Source organism: Macaca mulatta, chromosome 8 (assembly GCF_049350105.2).
Source record: "Macaca mulatta isolate MMU2019108-1 chromosome 8, T2T-MMU8v2.0, whole genome shotgun sequence".
Taxonomy (NCBI): domain Eukaryota; kingdom Metazoa; phylum Chordata; class Mammalia; order Primates; family Cercopithecidae; genus Macaca; species Macaca mulatta.
Genome location: NC_133413.1, coordinates 57,955,808 through 57,980,243, shown reverse-complemented (window position 1 = coordinate 57,980,243; position 24,436 = coordinate 57,955,808). Strand labels below are relative to the sequence as shown.

General features: G+C 40.4%; 1 protein-coding gene across 44 annotated transcripts in view; it reads right to left on the bottom strand.

Annotated features, from left to right (window-relative positions):
• The window catches only part of SPIDR (scaffold protein involved in DNA repair), a 481,215-nt gene that overhangs the window by 289,867 nt on the left and 166,912 nt on the right, over positions 1–24,436 (bottom strand). For 2 of the 44 annotated variants that reach the window (XM_077943617.1, XM_077943621.1), the window contains exon 1: positions 23,036–23,234. The exons of the other annotated variants lie outside the window; for them this stretch is intronic. In XM_077943617.1, the coding sequence (XP_077799743.1) occupies positions 23,036–23,039 (4 nt within the window). In that variant the 5' untranslated portion in view covers positions 23,040–23,234. Of the gene's footprint in view, positions 1–23,035; positions 23,235–24,436 lie in introns of those variants that run through there. 44 annotated transcript variants of the gene reach the window in all.

Here is a 24,436-nt window from a genome sequence, read left to right as displayed (position 1 = left end):
TTGTTTAAAATGTAAAGACAGACAATGCTTCAGGTTGAGAAATGGACTCTGAGGCCTATTGCTGTGGCTGGACACACTGAGGGTTTCAACAGAACTTGCACTGAAAAAGAGGATAACTTGCCAAGTGCTCATCATCAAAGAGAAAGTACCATAAAGATCAAATGGTGACCACAAATACTAACATACAATAGCAAAGATGTTAAACAATTAAGAAACAGGAACAGAAAGATTCAATGAAGATACACCAAGATATCTAGTAATTTCTATCCATGCATATGCCTAGCAGATGAAACAGAATTCTTAGTTAAAAATGGACAGTATTTAACTTAAAGAATAACATTTGCTGAACAACTGCATGAATTCGTTATTTAATCAGCTAACTGCTCTTTGAAAAGTCTTTCGTTTTAAACAACCAAGAGGCCACCCACACACACACAAATCTGAGCAAATGACTCAGCATGGTGGCTCACACCTGTAACTCCGGCACTTTGGGAGGCCAGGGCGGGAGGACAGCTTGAGGCCAGGAGTTCGAGACCAGCCTGAGCAGCACAGTGAGACCTCCCAGCTTTACAAAAATAAAAATATAAAAATTAGCCAGGCACATTGGAGTATACTGTAGTTTCAGCTACCTGAGAGGCTGAGGCAGGAGGATCTCTTGAGTCCAGGAATTTGAGGTTATAGTAAGCTATGATGACACCACTGTACTAACTGGCCTCCCTAGTCAAGTACCTGACTCACAGAGTGAGATCCTGTCTCTCAAAAAAGAAAAAAATAAAAATGAAAAAAAAAGAAACACAAAACAATAAATTGAGCAAATGATAGAATAATAAAATATGTCTGACTACTGATAAATGCCTTTTTTGTTGTTGTTGAAATATACAGGTAGTCAGGGTCCAATTATACTCATGTCAACTCAAGTCTTCCTAAGTAGGTTATATTGAATTAATATATGAGTGTAACAAATAACTATACAAGAAAGGACAAAGTGAAACAAGTTAGTATGAGGGGAGAGATACTGAAATTATTCTCCAATAGAGGGCAGGAACATCTGTAAGTCTTTCTAACAGAAACACTTTTCGTAACATAATTGCTGCCACTAATGTTAAGTTGTCTATTTTCCAAACACTGACCATATGGTAATTTGGAATTTTCCTCCTACATTACTGCTCTGTCTCTCTTTATCTTCAGAGATATCCTGAAAGGCTAGCCTACCCAGTTATCTTGCTCTAAAACATATGTTCTAGTATTCCCTGAAATTGGTACTTTTGTCTTCTTCTGGTCAATTCATCAACAAGTGTCCACTGTTCCTTTTCCCTCTCACGTTCACCCAGCATGCATGTGAGTGTGCAGATGCACACACATACACACACAGAGAATCATGAGCAAGTACCAGGGGTCAAGGATGGACATCAGGGGGTTTTAAAGTCAATCTGCTTCCCATATGGACAGGACCTCTATCTTTAACACTCTGACACTGGTTACCACCAGCTGTGATAATTATTTATCTTGCTGCAGTCACTCCAAACTACCATGCTATATAATCAGTGTACATTTTACTATTTTTGAAATATTTTATAGCTTTCCCCCCAAAATAATACATGTATCCATTACTAAAATGGTTTTATTTGGTGTGTTTCTGTTAGTTACTTGTGAAGTTTAATATCTTTAACAAACTCTATGCCCTATTTTACTGACTTCTCACAGCATTTTGAGGCTCCTAGCATTGTAAAATGAAGAAGGGCGTATACCTTGCTCTATGTTTTTCCTCCCCAACATGCTACACAGTTTTAATTCCACATAATTCCACTTTCATTGTCAAGGTTAATGTTCATAGTATATCCTATAACCTATGCCAAATCTCTGTGCTCCAGCCATGTCTGACTCCAAGAGTTAACAAATAACAAATTTACATTAGCACAATTATATAAACAAAATTCAATATCTGACCAGGGTCTTAGGATTGCATTTAAATAAGAATATCTCAGACTTAGGTCAAATGATCTGACTGTAATAATTCTTATGATCATTTAGGCCTTCCAAATGCCAAAAGAAAAAGGACTATAATTCTGGTGGCCCCAGCATACCCATTCGTAGTCTTAGCTTTCCCCAAAAGTTCACCACAGCTTTTTAGAGAACAGCCCATTCATGTTCTGCCTGGGACTAAATGTGGTCGGCTGGAGCCTGGGCAGGGAAAAAGAAGATCAAGTCAGTTCAGAATTATGAAGCAGGGAAGAAACAGGTCTTCTATCTTCAGATGTGTGAACCAGGGTGTTTCCTCTGGGTGTGATGGGAAGCCAGCAGGGAAGTCACATGATGAGCTGTGTTGAGACCAGACTGAAGAGGACAAGAGATTAAGTGGGGAAGCTAGTTAGGAGGGTCTGCAGCAAATCAGGACGGATGATGGTGTCTGGGATTTAGGGAGTGACAGAAGAGGTAAGAAATGGTCAGATTCTAGATATTCTTTGAAGGTAGAGTCAATAAGGACTTGTTAATGGACTAGGAGTGAATATGAGACAGAGTACAAGAATGACCCCAGTGTTTCTGGCCTGAGTAAGAATAAGAACAGAATTAACATTTACTGAGACAGTAAAGATTTCTAGGCAAATGTGTTTCTTTTCTGGGAGGTGCAGGTATTATGAGAATACTGGTACCAAGACATAAGTTTTTAATATATTAAAATTGAGATGCCTCTTATTTATTACAATAGTCTGGCACTAACTTACCTCCCCAATCTAATACCTGATTCTTCCAACCTGCTCTTCATAAGGCCCACCTGAATGGCATTCTTAAATGTAGATGTAATGATAGCTGCCCTGTACTTGAACCTTTCCATGGCTATCCACTGGATTAAATCCAAACTACTTGCCATTGTATGGAAAGTCCTTTGTTACCTGTTACTTCTTACTGCTCTAGCCTCAAATTCCATAGCTTCGTTCAAGCAATTTAAAATTATTTCTACGACAAGGTGAAAAATAAGCAATTGTGCATTAAGACAGTTCTATCACTGTCTCCCTGGTGAGCTTCTCCCTGGGCATGATTCTCCTTTCCACTCTGCAGTTTATCATTTCTCTTTATGTTATCACTGTACATCTTGTTTATACCTCTGATTTTAAAAAGTAAACAATTCCATCTATTAAACCATGAACTCTGTGTTGCACCTGGATCAGTACCAATACATATGTAAGAAATGAATGAATCCTAATACACACTGATGTAAGGCATGTGGGGGACTCTGTTTCCAGTCTTGATTTCACTGCTAACCATGATGCTCCTGACCCGGCTCCCCTTCACCTCAACTGCACTTTGCATGTACCCAGAGAATGCAAATTAAACTATGACTCGAATGATGCTCCAAAGAGAAATACAAATAATACATTCCGAAATCAAATCCAAATGACATTTTATCTATTCACCGTATTATACCATTTTTTCATTAACATGCACTAAAAACTCAATTGTATTTACTTGTTTATATTGTTTTTTCTTTTGAGAAGTTACAACTACACCTAATTTTACCAATGATTCTCAAACACACAGCACTGATATGCTCCCATAAGTATTCAGTAAGTGAATACCTGTTAAATTATTGATTGTGTTATTAATGATTGGTAAACCAAAATTGTAATTTCTGAGTAAATCTTATAAGATGCCATTAGGTTCATTTCACAGATAACTTCAGGATAAAATTCATAAAGCTGTAAGCAGAAGATCCTGATTATAATACCTAAAAATACGAATTCTGGAGAAATTCACACATTTATCCTATAAACAGCACAATTCATTTTTGTTTAAAATGTATGCTCCCCCATAAAATTTTAAGTCATCTGGAAATGATGAATAGACACATTTCTTTACCACAACTGCTTACTAAACTGTAAACAATTGTGCTTTCACTTCTTGATTCCACATTTTTTGCCTTTTCACCCAGTTTAAAACATTCTTCTCCAAAAGCCACAATTATTCTAAGCATGAAACAGAAATCTGAAACCCAACTCTTAAAAAAAACCCAAAAACAAAAAAGTAGACAAGACTGACCAGGCGATCAGAATGTTTTCACAATCCCCAGTGATGAGAGCAGTCAAAGCCTAGTTGAGTACCTCTGCCTCCAGGGTCACAGTGTCACAGTGACCCCACCTCCCACTGGGCATGTCGCTGTGACTCATTCTGTAGGAATAGCCTGTTCTGTTCTGTAGAGGGTGAGTGGGCAATGAAATGTCCAATTTTAAAAGAAATTCCAAGTAAGAATAAAGCATATAAAGGCTCTAGAAAAGCAACAGATCCCTTAAGTGAAGATAAGCCAGACAACAGGGGTGTGTTATGGATTGAATGTTGGTGTACCCTCAAAATTCCTATGTTGAATCCCTAACCTTCAGTCTGGTTGTATTTGGAGACGGGAGCTCCAAGGAAGTAACTGAGGTTAAATGAGGTCATAAGGGTAGCCTGATCTGACAGGCTTAGTCTCCTCATAAGAGACAGCACCGGAGGACTTCTTCTTTCCATGCACACACACGGGAAAGGCTCTGTGAGCACACAGCAAGAAGGCGGCTGCCTAAAACCAGTACGAGGGCTCTCACTAGGACCCCACCACGCTGCGCCCTGGCTACCAGCCTCTGGCACTGTGAGAAAGAACTGTCTGCTCTTTACGTCACAGTCTATGGGATTTTGTGATCAACTAGCCTGAGCTGAGACGGGACAATGCAATACATACAGGACCGCCCAATACACACACTGACACTGATGACCAGCCATGCCTTCCACTGAGTACCCAGAATACAAGTTCTTCTTTCTTGAAAACTTCTTCATTTAAAACACCTTATTTCATACAACTATAGATGATAATTTTGGCTCAGAAAATAGGATTCAAATGGAGTCCAGTAATCACAATGAAAACGTTTAAAAGGTCATATAGCTAATGACAAAGTACAGAAATAGATATTTAAGTATTTCTATTTTTATGAATGTGGCATCAACTGAGAAACAAATGTGTTGGGAAAAACTGCAATAATCCAATATTAAAATAGCAAGTTACTAATTATGGGTGGACACTATAATCCTCCTAAACCTACCTTTAAACCATCCCGGGGAATGCCAGGAGCACGTGGGCATCCGGCCTCCCTACCACGAGGCCAACACACTGAATCTCTGTAGCACAGAGAGTTCAAAATATGTTTACTGAGTCTAGGGCGTCCCCACTGTCACTTTATCCTTGATTCTTAAACTCCAACATCAATCCAGCCCCTGCCATAATGACTATCAATAAAGGACATTCTAACGAACAACTTTTAATTTATCCTAAGTTGGGTGGAAACAGGCAAAACCTGTGATGAGCCAGAACAAGGCATGTCCAAATGGAGCATGGCAAATTCCTAACTCCTAGACACAAGGAGGTGTTTGTGTCTTGCTGCCATCTTCCCATGGCATTTCAACAAATGGGTAGGGAAGAGAAGAAAAAGGAGAAGAGAAATTAGCTTAAGGATTAAAATAGATAATGTAGTAACAAAAACATAGAGTGACCACTACCGTGAAGTGCCTCTCCTGAAAGGTGTGCAGAAGACCAGAGAGCACCAGTGCTGGGAAGGCTCATGGGCATCAGACACAAAAGACACAAAAGTTAAAAGACACAAAGTAAAAAGCACTCTGAGAGAGAATTTCACATGGGAATAACAGACAAGGCAGGGGAAAACAGCAATACCAAATTTAAAAAGTGGAAATAACCCAAGGTTTAACAAAGTCACCCTTTCTGAATAAAAAAACTGCAGCACAGATGAAGTAACCCACATAGGCCTTCAGCCCTGGCCAAGTGGACCAGAACCAACGCTGCCTGATGAGGGCCATTTCTGCACGCTGATGCCATGTTGTAACATTTTTAAATTACTGGGCATGGCTTAGGGATGCCCTGTGTATCTTTGTAGCTCTTTGTGCAGTTCTTATTTGTTTATATTTTGGGGAATTAACTGTATTAACTACAGGATGCTGGAAGTATAGTTACAAACAAATCATTAAGAGATAAAAGTGTACGTCTTAGGCCTGGTGCCCAACTTATCCCACGAAAGCCACGGCTTTGACCCATGGAGATATTGCATGCTGTGCACACGGAGGTGGGGGGTCACCGAAAGGGGGCAGAGAGAAATGAGTCCAAGGCAGCTGGGCTGAGTGTGTAAACAAAGAATGTCATGTAAAAGAGTTTACAGGAAATGAAGCTTTGTCCCATGGACACCGGACAGTCAATGAAAACGTCTTAAAATAGGAGGGTAATAGTATCAGTTTTGCCTCTCAGGATGATAATCCTGATAGGGTGAACATAAGGGAAGGTTGGTGGCAGGGAGACCAGGTGGAGCCTGATAGGGCAATCCTGGCACAGGAGAATAGAGGCCTGAGCACAGGTGGTAGCAAATGGGGTAAATGAGGGGATCTGCTCGAGAGATGACTCTGAAGTGGAATCATCATCTGAACCTGGGGAGCAGATGGATTGAAAACATGTCTGAGAGTCCATGTGCGATGGCTCATGCCTGTAATCCTTGCACTTTGGGAGGCTGAGGCAGGTGAATCACCTGAGGTCAGGAGTTTGAGACCAGCCTGGCTGGTATTTTTTGTAAAAATACAAAAAAATTAGCTGGCTATGGTGGCGAGTATCTGTAACCCGGGCTACTCAGGAGGCTGAGATGGAAGAATTCCTTGAACCCGGGAAGCACCGGTTGTAGTGAGCAGAGATTGCGCCACTGCACTCTAGCCTGGGTGACAGAGCAAGACTCCATCTCAAAAACAAAAACAAAAACAAAAAACAGAAAACATGTTAGAGAAAGCCCAAAGACTGCTGAGTTAACAGGCAAGGCAAGGCAAGGCAAGGGGCATACTGGGTCTGAGGTGTGCAGGACACTCAAGTGCAGGTGGACTGGGGCAGGGCCACAAGATCCAGCAGAACAGAGGCTGGGTGGAAGCAGCCATGAAGGTCACCGAGTACCAAGGAAGGGCACATGGAACAAGAACTAAAGAGGCATAGGCAGAAGCCTGAGGAGCCCATGTTGAAGTAGCACACAGCCAAGAGTATGCAAAGAATACAGGGAAACGAGCACAGAAGGCAGAAAACCAAGGAGTGCTGTCCTTGAAGCTGAGGAAGACAGGTAACAGGCCATGCATGTGCTGCAAGGAGGCAGCACTCAGAAAGATAACGATTTCCGCACACTGGTGGAAATGAGGCTGTGCAGTACTATAACAGAAGAAGAGTGAATGCGGGCCACAGGCTACTCTTTCAAATCATTCTCACAACACAAAAGTTTCCATTTTTTTTCAACTTCATAAGGAATTTTACTAACCCAAGAACTTGTTTATTCCATCTGCCAGCCAAGAACTTGTTTATTCCATCCCTATATTATAATGGAAAAAAAAATTTACCATCTAGTCAGAAAAATAACAAGTACTGAATGATAAGTAGCGATCCATTCTAGGATCACCTTCCCAGCATTCTAGGATCACCTTCCCAGAAGATCTTCACCAGGGGCTGCGCAGAGCATGGATGCCTGCCTTGTGACCCGCACCCTCTGTAGCAAGCTGCAAGAAAGAGAAGGAGAAATCCAGTCTGGGTTTGTGCATTCCAACAGGCTTCTCAAGGCAAGAGGTTCCCAATGGAAAACCTAGAACCCTTTTGAAAATAAAAGTGAGCTGAAGAAGTTTGGAAAACCAGATTAGTGAAAGGTTAAGATGGCATACACAAAATTTCACAGCATGGAAAAATGCTAGCATGATTCCAAACCAGGCTAGAGACTCAAAATGACAACTTGTTGAGCAAGCAAAAGAAAATGCTCCCTTGCCAGTATCAATACTTTTTCTAAGGCCAAAAACAGCGTTTTCAATGTATAGATAATCTTCATCATAAACAATGTCCCAATTTAACCCTATGAATGAATTTTTATTTATCAAGCCACATACGGAAATCAACAAGTTTCAACAGGAAACATGTTTCACCCACTATATATTTAGAGTAGACTAACTTTGCAGTCTTATTTTTGGATCACTTACAACACAGCAGAAAGAAAGAATCTCTTAAACTTCAGGTCTATGAGAAACCAATTTTAAAACTGTAGAACTACATTTTTCTTTTCATGGAAAAAGAAATGGAGAAAGTACAGATGAAATAAATCCAACGGGAATCCAAATGCATCATTTAATTCTGTGGTATTACTGAATCTCACTTCATAGTTCTTTAGGTATGAAAATTCACAAGAAATAATGTATTTCTAGGAACAAAGGTACAAATGGGAGACAGCTAAAGAGTGGCAGATACGTTAGCTGCGGAACTGAGTATGGTATTAAGTACCCCTTCCTCTATTTCTTAGGTCCCACCATTATTTTTAGTAAGATTATCAAATAACTTGGCATTATTAAATTCTAATAAGAACTCTTTACTGTTCTGTTAATACACACTTAAAACGATCACTGGAAATTATGATATTTTCTGACATGGAATCACACCTCTAACAGTAGACAAACTAGTATCACAGTTTGTTTCCTGACTTGAACAGTTCAGCCTCAGTATTCACACAAAATCTTCTGGCCCATGACTACAAAGAACAATACTAAATATCACTGCTGCACTGAAACGTGGGTAAGGATATAACAGAGGGAAAAATAAAGCTTGAGCACTAGTTGGCTTTGTGGTTTTATTGGTCAGAGGGAAGCTGGAGATAACCCAGAGTCAGCTCCCCTGACCCCAGAGGAAAGGGGATATAAGAAAAGGAACGGAAGCAAAACCTCTCTGGCCAAATCAGAGCTGACCCATGCTGAGTGGGCACTGGCAGTATCCCTTCAACTGAAACACAGGGAGGGAGAAGACAATGTAGCAAAGAAGTTTAAGGACAAATTTTAAATGACTTTTTAAAAGATGCTGACCTACAAAATTAACAACCCTTCTTTAAACCATGTTATTCACATTTCTTAAATCTAAAAAAACAAATTGTTTTTAATAATGTTTCATATTACATAAAAAAATCCCCAGAGAAACTAAAGATTTTAAAGGCATAAAATATTGCCAAGAATTGGCTAAATAAGCAGCTCATCATACACCTACCTTTTCTGGGTTTAAATATTTAATACTAGGAGACTTAGATTAAATCATATGTATTTTCTAACACTTATTTTTTAATTAAATAAAGGGATCTTATTTTACCAACTGAGTTGCTTTGGTAGGAATGACCAATCTACCATTTTTTACCCCAAGTTAGGCTTTAATTATTGGAAAATACTGCATCAAGGAAATTAGTGAAATCTTGTAGACATCCACGTATCTACACAGGATTCTTTGTGCATTCTCCTGCTAACATCAGTTTCTGTATAGAAATTGCTGATCCCAGGCCGGGCATGGTGGTTCGTGCCTATAATCCCAGTACTTTGGGAGGCCAAGGCAGATAGGTCATTCGAGGTCAGGAGTTCGAGACCAGCCTGGCCAACATGGTGAAACACCTTCTTTTTTTTTTTTTTGAGACGGAGTCTCACTCTGTCGCCCAGGCTGGAGTGCAGTGGCCGGATTTCAGCTCACTGCAAGCTCCGCCTCCAGGGTTTACGCCATTCTCCTGCCTCAGCCTCCCGAGTAGCTGGGACTACAGGCGCTCACCACCTCGCCTGGTTAGTTTTTTGTATTTTTTTAGTAGAGACGGGATTTCACCGTGTTAGCCAGGATGGTCTCGATCTCCTGACCTCGTGATCCGCCCGTCTCAGCCTCCCAAGGTGAAACACCATTTCTACAAAAAAACATAAGTTGGGCATGGTGGCGCATGTCTGTAATCCCAACTACTAAGGAGGCTGAGATGGGAGAATCACTTGAACCCGGGAGGCAGAGGTTACAGTGAGCTGAGATTGTGCCACTGCATTCCAGCCTGGGGTGACAGAGTGAGACCGTGTCTCAAAACAAAAAGCATAAAGAAAATTGCTGACCCCAACTTTCCTTCTTCCTCTCCCAGCCACTCAAGTGGTGACTCTGGACCACAACCCCATCTCAGGGGCCCCCAGCCTCAGAGGAGTTCCTGGTAGCAGTAAGAAACAGGTGGGGGACCAGATTTCTGGCTACACACTTGCGACAAGACCGAGGAAACCCCACTCTGTGGGCTACACTGTGGGGCACCACATCCACTGCTCCTGAGGTAGCCTGAGGGTCAGGGCCGCCCCAGCCTCCCCGTTCCCCTGCATCTGGTGCACAGAGACACTCATGTAACGTTCACACAGGTAACAAGGAGGGTGCAGAAGTACTGGAGATTACAAACCAAGCCTGTCAGGCTGGTGACAGATAATCTTGTCCAAGGAAAAAGGATCACTACACTCTTCATTCTGGAAAACGACTGCACTACAAAAACCAGTCTTGTTACTGAATTTTTCACTTCTTGACGAAGTATAACTTTTTAGTACTTCATAAGTAAAATTCAGGGTGGAGTTTACTATCACTTCACATCTATCTCCCTATAATGGTAAGAACAATATTTGATTCTGACAAATTTCTTCTTTCGTAAAGGCATATTAAAAAAAAAACCCTGTCCCAACCCTTTTCCAATGGTAATCCTTGTTAACTGCTTCTGACATTTTATATTTATAGTATTTATAAAGTATTTATAATATTTACGAATATTTCCAAACCATTATATAATGTGAAGAAAGTCTAAAAGCATTAGAAGTGTCCAGGAGTGTTATCCTGAGTATTAATTTTAATCATCAGAATATGGAAATAGTATATGATTTCAGTTTCTCTTGAAATTGTATAAATACAACATTATTCAATGAGTAAGTCATCACAGTTTTTCTCCTTTACAAATCCTAAGAGATAATACTTTATCTCTTAGGCTTTGTTTCTTTCTTTCTTCTGATTCTTCAAAACATACTTCAATAAATGGAAAGTTACAGATGTCCTTGCCATGGTCTGAATGTGTCCCCCAAAGTTCATGTGTTGGAAGCTTAATCTCCAAAGCAACAGTGTTGAAAGGTGATCTTTAAGAGGTGATAAGACCCTGAGGCTCTGCCCTCATGGATTAATGCCATTACATGGAAGTTGGTTCCTCATTAAAGGATGAGTTCTACCACCTTCCCCTCCCTCTCTCACACTTGTTTTCCCTTCCGGTGAGTTGGGTATCAGGCTTCCCAGCCTCTAGCCATGTGAGAAACAAATTTATCAATTATTCAGTCTGTGGTGTTCTATTATGGCAACACAAAACAGACTAAGACAGTTATTAAAACATCTTCAAGTATAAAATATGGTTTTGTTTCCTTCTAAAGAATGAAAGTTTAATATCTTAAAAAAGGAAGCAAGGAAAAATGAATTATAATGTAATGATGGAATGAGACAGTTCTGTCAGTGATGATAATCTACTTGTTGCTTAATAAATACTGAACGAAAGTAGTAAGGAACAAAGTAAAAAAAAAAAAAAAAGATTAGCCAAAATATTATAGCCATTTGGCAAGAAAAAATAAAAAGGCACAATGCATCAATTTACAATATTGCTGTAGTAAGTTAAAAAATACTGAACAGAAAACCATCTATTTCTATTCTATTATTATTCTTTTTTTTGAGACCAGGTCTTGCCCTGTCGCCCAGGCTGTAGTACAATGGTATGATCTCAGCTCACTGCAAACTCCACTTCCCGGGTTCAAGTGATTCTCCTGCCTCAGCCTCCCAAGTAGCTGGGATTACAGGCGTGTGCACCACCATGCCTGGTTAATTTTTTTTTTTTTTTATCATAGTAGAGACGGTGTTTCACCATGTTGGCCAGGCTGGTCTTGAACTCCTGACCTCGTGATCTGCCTGCCTCAGCCTCCCAAAATGCTGGGATTACAGGCGTGAGCCACCACGCCCAGCCCATTTCTATTCTTTAAGTACTGGTAGTAATACGGGCACTTTCTATATAACACTTGTTAAGCTGTATATCTGTGTTTTCTGTAGTTTCTTATATTTCAATACAAAAAGGTAATTCAATAAAAGCAAATATTCACATGGCAAAGGTACTCCTAAACTGAAATTTTGTCCCACCCTCAATTTTCCAAAGGTTTAAGTTGTACTCACTTTTTACTGTGTGAATATAATGTATACTAAATAAAGTGCTTCTTACTGAACTTCAATAATAACCTAAAGAAATCTTTCAAATATAATAATCTTATACAATAAAAAAATTTAAAATATGGAATATTTAAAATCTGTTACATAAAATATAATTTTTCTAGCAAGAACAAATAAATAAGAAAACTTCCACCATCCCAAAACTGTTTAGCCACCTCATACTGATATTCTGGCTCATAAACTAGACAGAGGTTATAGTTACCCACTGTAAATATGAAGCTCACTTTCATAGCCTGTTCTGCACAGCTCCCACCACAATCATGCAGACCCTCCACTTTACCAACCTGTCCTGATTTTCTCTCTCTCTGCTTGTCATCCATCTAGTCCACTAAAGAGAAGGTCTAAGGGTGCAGTGACCAGATCTTGCTTATTCAGTGTGTCTTTAGAGCCCAGCAAGGAGTCTGGCACACTGGAGGCCCCTGCTGAGCAACTGCTGAGTAAATGAATGAGACCTGCCAGCTTGGTATCTGTAACCCTCACTTCCCACTATCCCATCTCCACCACCAGATATAGGGACCAGTAAAGCATTTACTTCATACAACAATAAACACAGAAATATGAGCATATACAAAATTTTCCTCTGTATGACTGAAAAACACTGAGAATATTACTTGGTTGCTTACCCTCTATAATACAATTTAAATAAAAATCATTGTTTTTGCAAAAATTTTCTCCCATTCTGTAGGCTGCCTGTTCACTCTGATGGTAGTTTCTTTTGCTGTGCAGAAGCTCTTTAGTTTAATTAGATCCCATTTGTCAATTTTGGCTTTTGCTGCCGTTGCTTTTGGTGTTTTAGACATGAAGTCTTTGCCCACGCCTATGTCCTGAATGGTACTACCTAGGTTTTCCTCTAGGGTTTTTATGGTATTAGGTCTAACATTTAAGTCTCTAATCCATCTTGAATTAATTTTTGTATAAGGAGTAAGGAAAGGATCCAGTTTCAGCTTTCTACTTATGGCTAGCCAATTTTCCCAGCACCATTTATTAAATAGGGAATCCTTTCCCCATTTCTTGTTTCTCTCAGGTTTGTCAAAGATCAGATGGGTGTAGATGTGTGGTATTATTTCTGAGGCCTCTGTTCTGTTCCATTGGTCTATATCTCTGTTTTGGTACCAGTACCATGCTGTTTTGGTTACTGTACCCTTGTAGTATAGTTTGAAGTCAGGTAGCGTGATGCCTCCAGCTTTGTTCTTTTGACTTAGGATTGTCTTGGAGATGCGGGCTCTTTTTTGGTTCCATATGAACTTTAAAGCAGTTTTTTTCCAATTCTGTGAAGAAACTCATTGGTAGCTTGATGGGGATGGCATTGAATCTATAAATAACCTTGGGCAGTATGGCCATTTTCACGATATTGATTCTTCCTATCCATGAGTATGGTATGTTCTTCCATTTGTTTGTGTCCTCTTTTATTTCACTGAGCAGTGGTTTGTAGTTCTCCTTGAAGAGGTCCTTTACATCCCTTGTAAGTTGGATTCCTAGGTATTTGATTCTCTTTGAAGCAATTGTGAATGGAAGTTCATTCATGATTTGGCTCTCTGTTTGTCTGTTACTGGTGTATAAGAATGCTTATGACTTTTGCACATTAATTTTGTATCCTGAGACTTTGCTGAAATTGCTTATCAGCTTAAGGAGATTTTGGGCTGAGACAATGGGGTTTTCTAAATATACAATCATGTCATCTGCAAAGAGGGACAATTTGACTTCTTTTCCTAACTGAATACCCTTGATTTCTTTCTCTTGCCTGATTGCCCTAGCCAGAACTTCCAACACTATGTTGAATAGGAGTGGTGAGAGAGGGCATCCCTGTCTTCTGCCAGTTTTCAAAGGGATTTTTTCCAGTTTTTGCCCATTCAGTATGATATTGGCTGTGGATCTGTCATAAATAGCTCTTATTATTTTGAGGTACGTTCCTTTTGCAATCTACTCATCTGACAAAGGGCTAATATCCAGAACCTACAAAGAACTCAAACAAATTTACAAGAAAAAAACAAACAGCCCCATCAAAAAGTGGGCAAAGGATATGAACAGACATTTCTCAAAAGAGGACATTCATACAGCCAACAGACACATGAAAAAATGCTCATCATCACTGGCCATCAGAGAAATGCAAATCAAAACCACAATGAGATACCATCTCACACCAGTTAGAATGGCGATCATTAAAAAGTCAGGAAACAACAGGTGCTGGAGAGGATGTGGAGAAATAGGAACACTTTTACACTGTTGGTGGGATTGTAAACTAGTTCAACCATTATGGAAAGCAGTATGGCGATTCCTCAAGGATCTAGAACTAGATGTACCATATGACCCAGCCATCCCATTACTGGGGATATACCCAAAGGATTATAAATCATGCTGTTATAAAGACACATGCACACGTATGTTCACTGCGGCACTATTCACAATAGCAAAGACTTGGAATCAACCCAAATGTCCATCAGTGACAGACTGGATTAAGAAAATGTGGCACATATACACCATCGAATACTATGCAGCCATCAAAAAGGATGAGTTTGTGTCCTTTGTAGGGACATGGATGCAGCTGGAAACCATCATTTGCAGCAAACTATCACAAGAACAGAAAACCAAACACCGCATGTTCTCACTCATAGGTGGGAACTGAACAATGAGATCACTTGGACTCGGGAAGGGGAACATCACACACCGGGGCCTATCATGGGGAGGGGGGAGCAGGGAGGGATTGCATTGGGAGTTATACCTGATGTAAATGACGAGTTGATGGGTGCTGACGAGTTGATGGGTGCAGCACAGCAAAATGGCACAAGTATACATACGTAACAAACCTGCACGTTATGCACATGTACCCTAGAACTTAAACTATAATAAAAAAAAAAAGAATCATTGTTTTTAAATTAGCTAGTGGACATGATCTTAAATTTCAAAAACAAAGTATCTTGCTTAAGAATAGGCAGCTAAAGGCTGGGCAAGGTGGTTAATGCCTGTAATTCTAGCACTTTGGGAGGCTGAGGCAGGCTCTACTAAAAATACAAAAATTAGCCAGGTATGGTGGCGGGCGCCTGTAATCCCAGCTACTCAGGAGGCTGAGGCACGAGAACTGTCTGAACCCAGGAGGCGGAGGTTACAGTGAGCCAATGCTGCGCCACTGCACGCCAGTCAGGACAACAGAGCAAGACTTTTCCCTTTCCCCCCAAAAATTTCATCATGAAAAATAATTTATCTGAAGTCCATCAATTTCTTTGTTACCACTTGTTCTTTTTTCCTTACTCTCTTCCTGTAAAACACAGCAAGTTTTTTTGCATTTAAGAACATATAAGGGTCCAGGTGCAGTGGCTAATGCCAGTAATTTCCAATGCATTGGGAGACTGAGAAGGGAGGTTACCTTGAGGCGAAGAGTTTGAGACCAGCCTGGAAAACATAGCAAGACTCCATTTCTATAGAGAAAAACAATTTATTTTTTATTTTTTTTATTTTTTGAGACGGAGTCTCACCCTGCCACCCAGGCTGGAGGTGCAGTGGTGCAGTCTCGGCTCACTGCAAGCTCCGCCTCCTGGGTTCATGCCATTCTCCTACCTCAGCCTCCCGAGTAGCTGGGACTACAGGCGCCTGCCACCACACCTGGCTAATTCTCTGTATTTTTTTTAGTAGAGACGGGGTTTCACCATGTTAGCCAGAATGGTCTCGATCTCCTGACCTCGTGATCTGCCTGCCTCGGCCTCCCAAAGTGCTGGGATTACAGGCGTGAGCCACTGTGCCCAGCCAAAAATTTTTTTTTTAAAAACAGCTGGGTGTGGTGGCATGTGCCTGTAGTCCCAGCCACTCTGGAGGTTGAGGTAGGAGGAGCCCTTGAGCCCAGGAGCTTAAGGCTGCAGTGGGGAATTGTGATGGTACCCCTGTACTGCCTGGGCAACAGAGGGAGACCCTACTCAAAAAGATAAAAGAACATTTGTAACTACTTTTAGTTTTAAAAACTATGATATCAAACATATTGTGAAAATATTTGTCATACTGTTACTAAACAGAGATCGAACAAGGGAGCCAGGGTGCAACCACTGCTGCACTCACATCTCCTGAACTCAGTACCACCCAGACCTGCCCCCAAAACAACTGGGCTATGAACATGGGCCACCAAGGTAGGCTGCCCAGTGTAAATCCGGCTCTGCTGCCCACTGGCAGGCACGCAGGGCTGTACCCATCCATATTCTCCTGTGTCTGCATTGTCCTCATCTCTAAAGTAAGGAGAGCAAGACCTAACTGGAAGGGTAATTGTGGTTAATGTACATGCACAATGCTTTGAGTATCATTTAGTAATCACTGCTCACCATCATGCAGATAATGAGCAAAGCAATGTTGGGAAACTGTTTCCTCTTTTAAAAAAAGGAAAATACAATGATTCCTGAAGATAAACAGAACATATTTTCCCCTTGCCTCTATAGCTGTCCATTCTCTATGCCACAGCTGCATTCTAAAGTGCAGGTTTCCAAGGCATCACCTTGGAAGTGAAATCCAGCCAAGGCCTTTGGAAGTGAAACCCAGCTCTGTATGATCTCGGCTCCCCTGCCTATCCCATGCTATGTCATCAAACCGTTCTCTGCAAGGCCTCTGTGTGCAACACCTATGCTTTTTGTTGCTCTTTTTTTTTTTTTTTTTTTTTTTCAGACAGGGTCTTGCTCTGTTGCCCAGCGAGGAGTGCAGAGGCGCGATCTTAGCTCACAGCAACTTCTGCCTCCCAGGTTCAAGTGATTCTCATGCCTCAGTTTCCAGAGTAGCTGGGATTGTAGGCGTGCACCACCACACCTAGCTAGTTTTTTTTTGTAGTTTTAATACTTTTTCGCCATTTGGCCAGACTGGTCTCAAACTCCTGGTCTCAAGTGATCAGCCTGCCTCAGCCTCCCAAAGTGCTGGGATTACAGACATGAGCCACTGTACCTGGCTCTTGCTGCTCTTTTTTTTTTTTTTTGAGACAGAGTCTCGCTGTGTTGGCCAGTCTGGAGTGCAGTGGTACAATCTCGGCTCACTGCAACCTCCACCTCCCGGTTCAATCTCCTGCACAGCCTCCTGAGTAGATGGGATTACAGGCGCCCACAACACACCCAGCTAATTTTTGTATTTTTAGTAGAAACGGGGTTTCACCATGTTGGCCAGACTGGTCTTGAACTCCTGACCTTGTGATCCACCCACCTCGGCTTCCCAAAGTGCTGGGATTACAAGCATAAGCCACCATGCCCGGCCTTTGGCTGCTCTTTTAAAGCCAAGCTCAATACCTTCTCAGTGTATCACAAAGAATCTTGAGATGTATGTCTTTTATACTGAAATGTACTAGAAGGGACCAACAAGCAAGAAAACATCGATTGTTATTAAAAGTTACAAGTAGGAGTTATAAAACAGCCCAGCAAAGTCAGCTATCCAGGAAGGAAGAAAGGAAAAATTGACATCCACATACCAAAGATGTTAAAAATAAAATTTCTTGAGCCTAGAAAGATGTGTTAGAATTCACTGAAATATTTGGTATTCATATGCATTTTTTAACATAAGAAAACAACATGCCCTTACCCTAACACCTGACAATTATACTCTTGATCATTTATCCCAAAAAAATAAAAACACGTTCACTCAAAAACTGGTACACAAATGTTCACAGCACCTTTTATTTGTAATGACTCAAATGTGGAAACAACCCAAAGGCCCTTTAGTCAACAAATAGTTCAACAAACTGTGGCACATTCATACCATGGAATACTACTCAGCAATATGGAGTGGGTTACTGACATACACAACAACCTGGATAAATCTCCAGGGAATTATACTGAGTGAAAAAAGCCAATCCCAAAAGGTTATAAACTATATTATTCCATTTCTGTAATTTATTTTATTTTTTGAGACAGAGTCTTCCTCTGTCGCCCAGGCTGGAGTGCAGTGGTACGATCTCAGCTCACTGCAACCTCTGCCTCCTGGGTTCAAGTAATTCTCTGCCTCAGCCTCCTTCGTAGCTGGGATTACAGGTACCTGCCACCACACCTGGCTAATTTTTGTATTTTTAGTAGAGGCAGGGTTTCACCATGTTGGCCAGGCTGGTCTCGAACTCCTGACCTTGTGAGCTGCCCGCCTTTGTGGGCATTACAGGCGTGAGCATTTCTTAGATGACAAACTATGTGCTGGGATTACAGGCATGAGCATTTCTTAGATGACAAAGTATGGAAATGTTAAACAGATTAGTGGCTGCAAAGCATCAGGGAGGAGAATGGGAAAGAGGTGACTGTGGCTATAAAGGGTGGCTCGATAATCCTTGTGGTGATGGACCCTTCTGTGTCTGGACTATGTGACAGTCATATGAATCTACACAAGTATCTTAGCCCATCTTGGCTGCTATAACAAAAAACCAGAGCTGTGTGGCTTCGAAGCAACAGAAATTTGTTTCTCACAGTTCTGCAGACTGGGAAGTCCAAGATCAACACTCTTGCAGATTCTGTGTCTAGTGAGGACTTCCATTCTCACAGATGGATTCTTCTTGCTGTATCCTCACATGGATACAGGATACAGGATACATTAGAAGGGTCTCTTCTAATTCCCTTCATGAGGGCTCCACCTCATGACCTAATCACTTTCCAAAAGCCTTACTTACCTCCTAATACCATCAAATTGGTGATTAGGTTTCAACATACGAATTTTGGGAGGATACAAAAATTCAGACCACAGTAACAGGTGATAAGATTACATAAAACAAAAAAATAGACACACAAGTAAATACATGTAAAATTGGTGAAATCTGAACAGGGTCAATGGACTGTATCGGAGATCACCATCCTGGCTGTCCTGTCATTCCACAGTTATAAAAGATGTCATTACTGGGGGCATGGTACAAGGGATCCCTCAGTATTATTTCTAACTGCCTGTGAATCTACAATTATTTTTAAATACAAAGTGTTTTAAAAGGGCAGAAGAGGCTGGGCACGGTGGTTCACGCCTGTAATCCCAGCACTCTGGGAGGCTGAGGCAGGTGGATCATGAGGTCAGGAGATTGAGACCATCCTGGCTAACATGGTGAAACCCCTTCTCTACTAAAAATACAAAAAAATTAGCTGGGTGTGGTGGCGGGCGCCTGTAGTCCCAGCTACTCGGGAGGCTGAGGTAGGAGAATGGCGTGAACCCGGGAGGCGGAGCTTGCAGTGAGCCGAGATCGCGCCACTGCACTCCAGCCTCAGTGACAGAGACTTTGTCTCAAAAAAAAAAGGGCAGAATAATGTGTTAGAGACATTCAAACATTTTAAATCATTTGATCATTTATCCCAGAAAAATAAAAACATATGTTCATTCAAAAACTGGTATACAAATGTTCACAGCACGTTTTATTTGTAATGATTCAAATATGGAAACGAACCAAAGGCCCTTCAGTCAACGAACAGTTCAACAAACTGCGGCACATTCGTACCATGGAATACTACCCAGCAATATAAGGGAGTGGGATACTGACATACACAATAACTTGGATAAATATACAGACAAAAACATACCTCTCAACCATGGGTAATTAAATAATGCTCCCCAAATGGAAGACACATGGAAAGAAAGATCTCAAGCTAAATCATTATAATCTACAGATCAATTCTGTAAACCATAATTTCTCATCTCTGGAGATAAATAAGGAGAATCTTAGTTTGACACGCTATACTTAATATCTAGAACAAAATTTAAGAAGTGATATTGTAAGGAACATTCCAAATAAGCTGTTTTGGTTATGAGACAAACAAAAAAATCACCTTTTTCTCCCTTCATTCTGGACCACCAGTCACACATGTTTAACTTGGTACTTTTCTATCCAGACAAGCAGAAGACACTCTGTCAACTACATATTTGACAATTTGATCAATTCACTATAGTGAGTAACCAGGATGACAATGTCTAGTGATTTCTATATATATTAATATCAATAATTAAGAATACAATCTGTCACTTCCCATCAAAATCATAAGACTTTAGGACATCCTATACAGTTCCACAATTTACACAGTCTCTGCAACCTTCAAACCTATGTCCTATGCTTCGCCAATTAGTGCTGTCCCAAGAATGTGATACAGACTTATATTCTGAAAGATTTTTTCCAAAGAAAAACATTTGTATTAATATTTCTAATTTTGCTAATTCCTTAATCCCTTGTCTTCTTAAACCTAACTTTCTCCAGCCCAAACAGATTAACTAATGAAGGTCTGTAGAGATTAGCAAATAAGAACTTGGACTTGACAGTTCAAATCTGGGCTTAGTCATCTATAGCATATACTCAACCTACAGTTTTTTCATCTGGAAAATAAGGAAAGCAAACTCCTTTAGAAGATTACTTTGCATACTAAATGATTTAATACGTAGTAAGCCTTCAGCATTGTACCCACCAACATCAAACCTCCAAATTTGATACAACAATAAGGATCATGTTGAAGGGGGAAAGAGGACAGATAGAATCCAAACTATTTAAGAATTTATGAACCAATTCAAAGTTTGCCCATGTTTTGCTCCTACTTGGAAGATATTTACAATTTGTCAAGACTATAATAACATCAGCAAAATTCAAGACAGCTACCTTAACCAAACACACAAAGTCCAATTTGGACTATTTGGTTATTCCCCACTAGTAATATCAAGAGGAAACTGGGAGAGGAGTAAAATGATTATTTTCATATGGCAGAAGAGCGGCAGGGTTTGAAAGAGCATGGCCCTGGGAACCAGGAGGCCTACTTTTGGCCCTGTCTCTTCTTTGGCTAGATAATCAGAGCAAGTCACCTCCCTACCCTAGGCAATCCGCCAAAGAGGGGCTCAGACTGGAAGGTCTCTAAGAGTCCTCACAGAATTAGCATTCCATCTCCTCACGTGGAAAAACGAAACAAAAGTGCTGCATGAATGCCAATGCAGCAGCAAATGATGTCTTCAGGTCTGGCCTTTTAGGCCTCTAGTAGCCAGAGTCCTGTGTGCCACGCTCCTCTTTTCCATCTGATAGCTCACCATCCACCATAACCCAACACAAAACTAATGTTAAAACTAAGAACTGAAAGTGGCCTTCCTGAAACCCAGTAATGCAAATATTTATATACAGTTGAAAGAAATTCAAGCTTACCATTCTCTCATATCATTACTGCAAAAGAAGGGAAGCAAAAGAAGGAGGAGCCATTTGAGAATTTAAGTGTCAAGGAAATATTTTTCTGGTTCAAGTAGAACAAAAGAAGTTTATAATGCATAGAACCCCAAACTAAATTGAAAGCAATGAGTGACACACAGAAACTATTTACAGATGGAGGGAGGTAGATTATAAGACACAGTGGTCACTCCCGTTCAAGGTCATTCACATTTGAGAGGTTAAATATACACATGCAAATACTGATAAAAATAGGAGAACATGAAGAATCACTGAAAAACTAAAATGAGATAACATACTGTAGAATTGCAAATAGTTCCTGCTGATTTTTATTAAATAACTCCAGAAATAAAATAATCAGGAGTTAAGGATATGGCTGGTAGTGTGTTACTGACTGTAGCCCATGTTGGGCAGAGTGATTAGGATGATTTCAAGCAGGGACTCCTGTCTCTACCAGATCAATGAAAGTCATTTTGGGCATTTCTGGTAAAATATTGGAAAGAAAGCATTTTTTTTATTGGACTTGAAGCAGAGAATTACCACATAGAGAACGACTGCCAGCCTTTTCAAAACCAATATGCCTGAAGCATGGTCCCTGTGGAATTCAATTACAAGTACCATTAAATTATTTTTTGTGCTTAAGCCAATGTGCTATTAAGACTTCCCTAAATAATAAGACCAGGAAACCTTTATGTTTGCCTGGCCTTCAGGGTGGTCAAATGAGTTGTAAAGATTATTATTAAATGTCGTAATCATTAACATAAAAAAAACCCCAAGAAACAAAGTCATAAGTGTAACAATGGACTGACCCACAGATATGTATAGAAGAAAAAGTGACTGGGCGCAATGGCTCACACCTGTAATCCCAGCACTTTGGGAGGCTGAGGTGGGTGGGTCACCTGAGGTCAGGAGTTCGAGATCAGCTTGGCCAACATGGCGAAACACCGTCTCAACTAAAAATACAAAAATTAGCCAGGCGTGATGGCAGGCACCTGTAATCCCAGCTACTCGTGGGGCTGAGGAGAAGAATCACTTGAACTCAGGATGCGGAGGTTGCAGTGAGCCAGGATCGCGCCACTACACTCCAGCCTGGGTGATAGAGCGAGACTCTGTCTCAAAAAAATAAATAAATAAAATAAAATAAGAAAAGAAAAAGTATTCTTGGGTCATACGTATTAGGTCATCCTGATACATATATATGTACTTCATATTACAGTACTTTAATACAAGAATGTGAGAGAAGGCAATTGCTAAGTGACAGCTGGGAAAGGATTTTTTTGTATTTTTTAAGAGACAGGGTCTTGCTGTGTCACACGGGCTGGTGTGCAGAGGTGCGATCATAGCTTACTGTAACCTAGAACTCCTAGGCTCAAGCGATTCTCCCATCTCAGCCTCCCGAGTAGTTAGGACGTTTGTAACGTGTGCCACCCTGTACAGCTAATTTTTACATTTTTGCAGAGAACAGGTTTCACTACATTGCCCAGGCTGGTCTTGAACTCTTGGCCTCAAGTGATCCTCCTGACTTGGCCTCCCAAAGCATGGAGATTACAGGCATGAACCACCACACCTGGCCTCAGAAAGGATTTTAAAAGGAATAAATGAGATAAGAATTGAAAAGTCTTCTAAAGAAATGTGTAATAGAATAGTTGAGAACATAACAGTTGAGTGATCTATTTAGTAGAATATATTATTGGGAATGGGGGGATCAACTCTAAGAATAATGTTTCTTATATTCTAGCATGTGCAAAACTCACCTGGGAGCCTATTAAAATGTATATCCCAATGATCCCCCAGGAAAGACTAATAATAGTTGGTTTGGAATTCATGACTGTGCCCATACCTACCCATCCCCCAACTCCAGATGGAGGGAACACACAGGAAAAAACCACCAAATCAGCACTGTTTAGGAGGAGAGGAGGCTTTTCTAGACATGTGGGATCTTTTCAATATCAAGCAATTTGTTGAAAAACAAGAGTTTTCAGTCATTAGACCTTGCAAGAATAAACTCATCTCTTGGAATAATTTCTGAAACCTGTAAGACACCTGAAAAAAAGAGTCAGTTTTCAGAGTACAAGTCCTTGACATCCATGATTAAGTTTATTCCTAAGTATTTTATTATTTTTTTTTTTGAGACGGAGTCTCACTCTGTCACCAGGCTGGCGTACAGTGGCACGATCTTGGCACACTGAAGACTCTGCCTCCTGGGTTCAAGCGATTCTCTTGCCTCAGCCTCCCAAGTAGCTGGGACTACAGGCGTGCAGCACCACGCCCAGCTAATTTTTATATTTTTAGTAGGGATGGGGTTTTACCATGTTGGCTAGGATGGTCTCAATCTCTTGACTTCATGATCCATCTGCCTCGGCCTCCCAAAGTGCTGGGATTACAGGCGTGAGCCACCACGCCTAGTCCCGAATTTCGTTCTTTTTGATGTTATTGTAAATGAGACTGTTTTTTCAATTTCCAATAGAAAAGAAAACTCATTATTAACATACAGAAATTTCATTGGAAATGCAATTGATTTTTGTATGTTGATTTTTTTTTTTTTTTGGCAGGGGCTGGGGGTCTTATAGGGTTTTCTAGATATAAGATCATGTCATCTGCAAACAGAGATAACTTTACCTCTTGCTTTCCAACTTAGATATCTTTTATCTCTCTTTCTTGACTAAGTGCTCTGGCTACAGAAGCAGAGACTGCAATGGTGGCTGCCAATAGGGAGGTACTCATCAAAGGGTACAAAGTTTTGATTATGTAAGATAGATCAGTTCTAGAGATCTACAGTACAGTATCGTGTCTATAGTTAACATACTGTATTGTATTCTTAAAATTTTGCTAAGAGGAGCTGGGCATGGTGGCATAAGCCTGTGGTCTTAGCCAGTCAGGAGGCTGAAGTGAGAGGATTTGCTTGAGCCCACGAGTTTGAGGCTACAGTACACTATGATTATGTCACTACACTCCAACCTGGGCAACAGTGAGACCGTGTCTCTAAATAATGAAATAAAATAAAATAAATTTTGCTAAGAGGGTAGAGTGCTCTTAATGATAAGAATAGAACAAAACTTTTGGAGGTCAAGGGTATAGATTTATAGCACAGATTGTGGTGATGGTTTCATAAGAGTATACTTATTTTTAAACTCATCAAGTTATATATATTAATTATATATAGTTTTTGTATGTCAAAATTAAAATGTTGGAAAAACAAAATTTTTAAAAAGTCATGAAAATATTAATAATCAACTTCATGTATT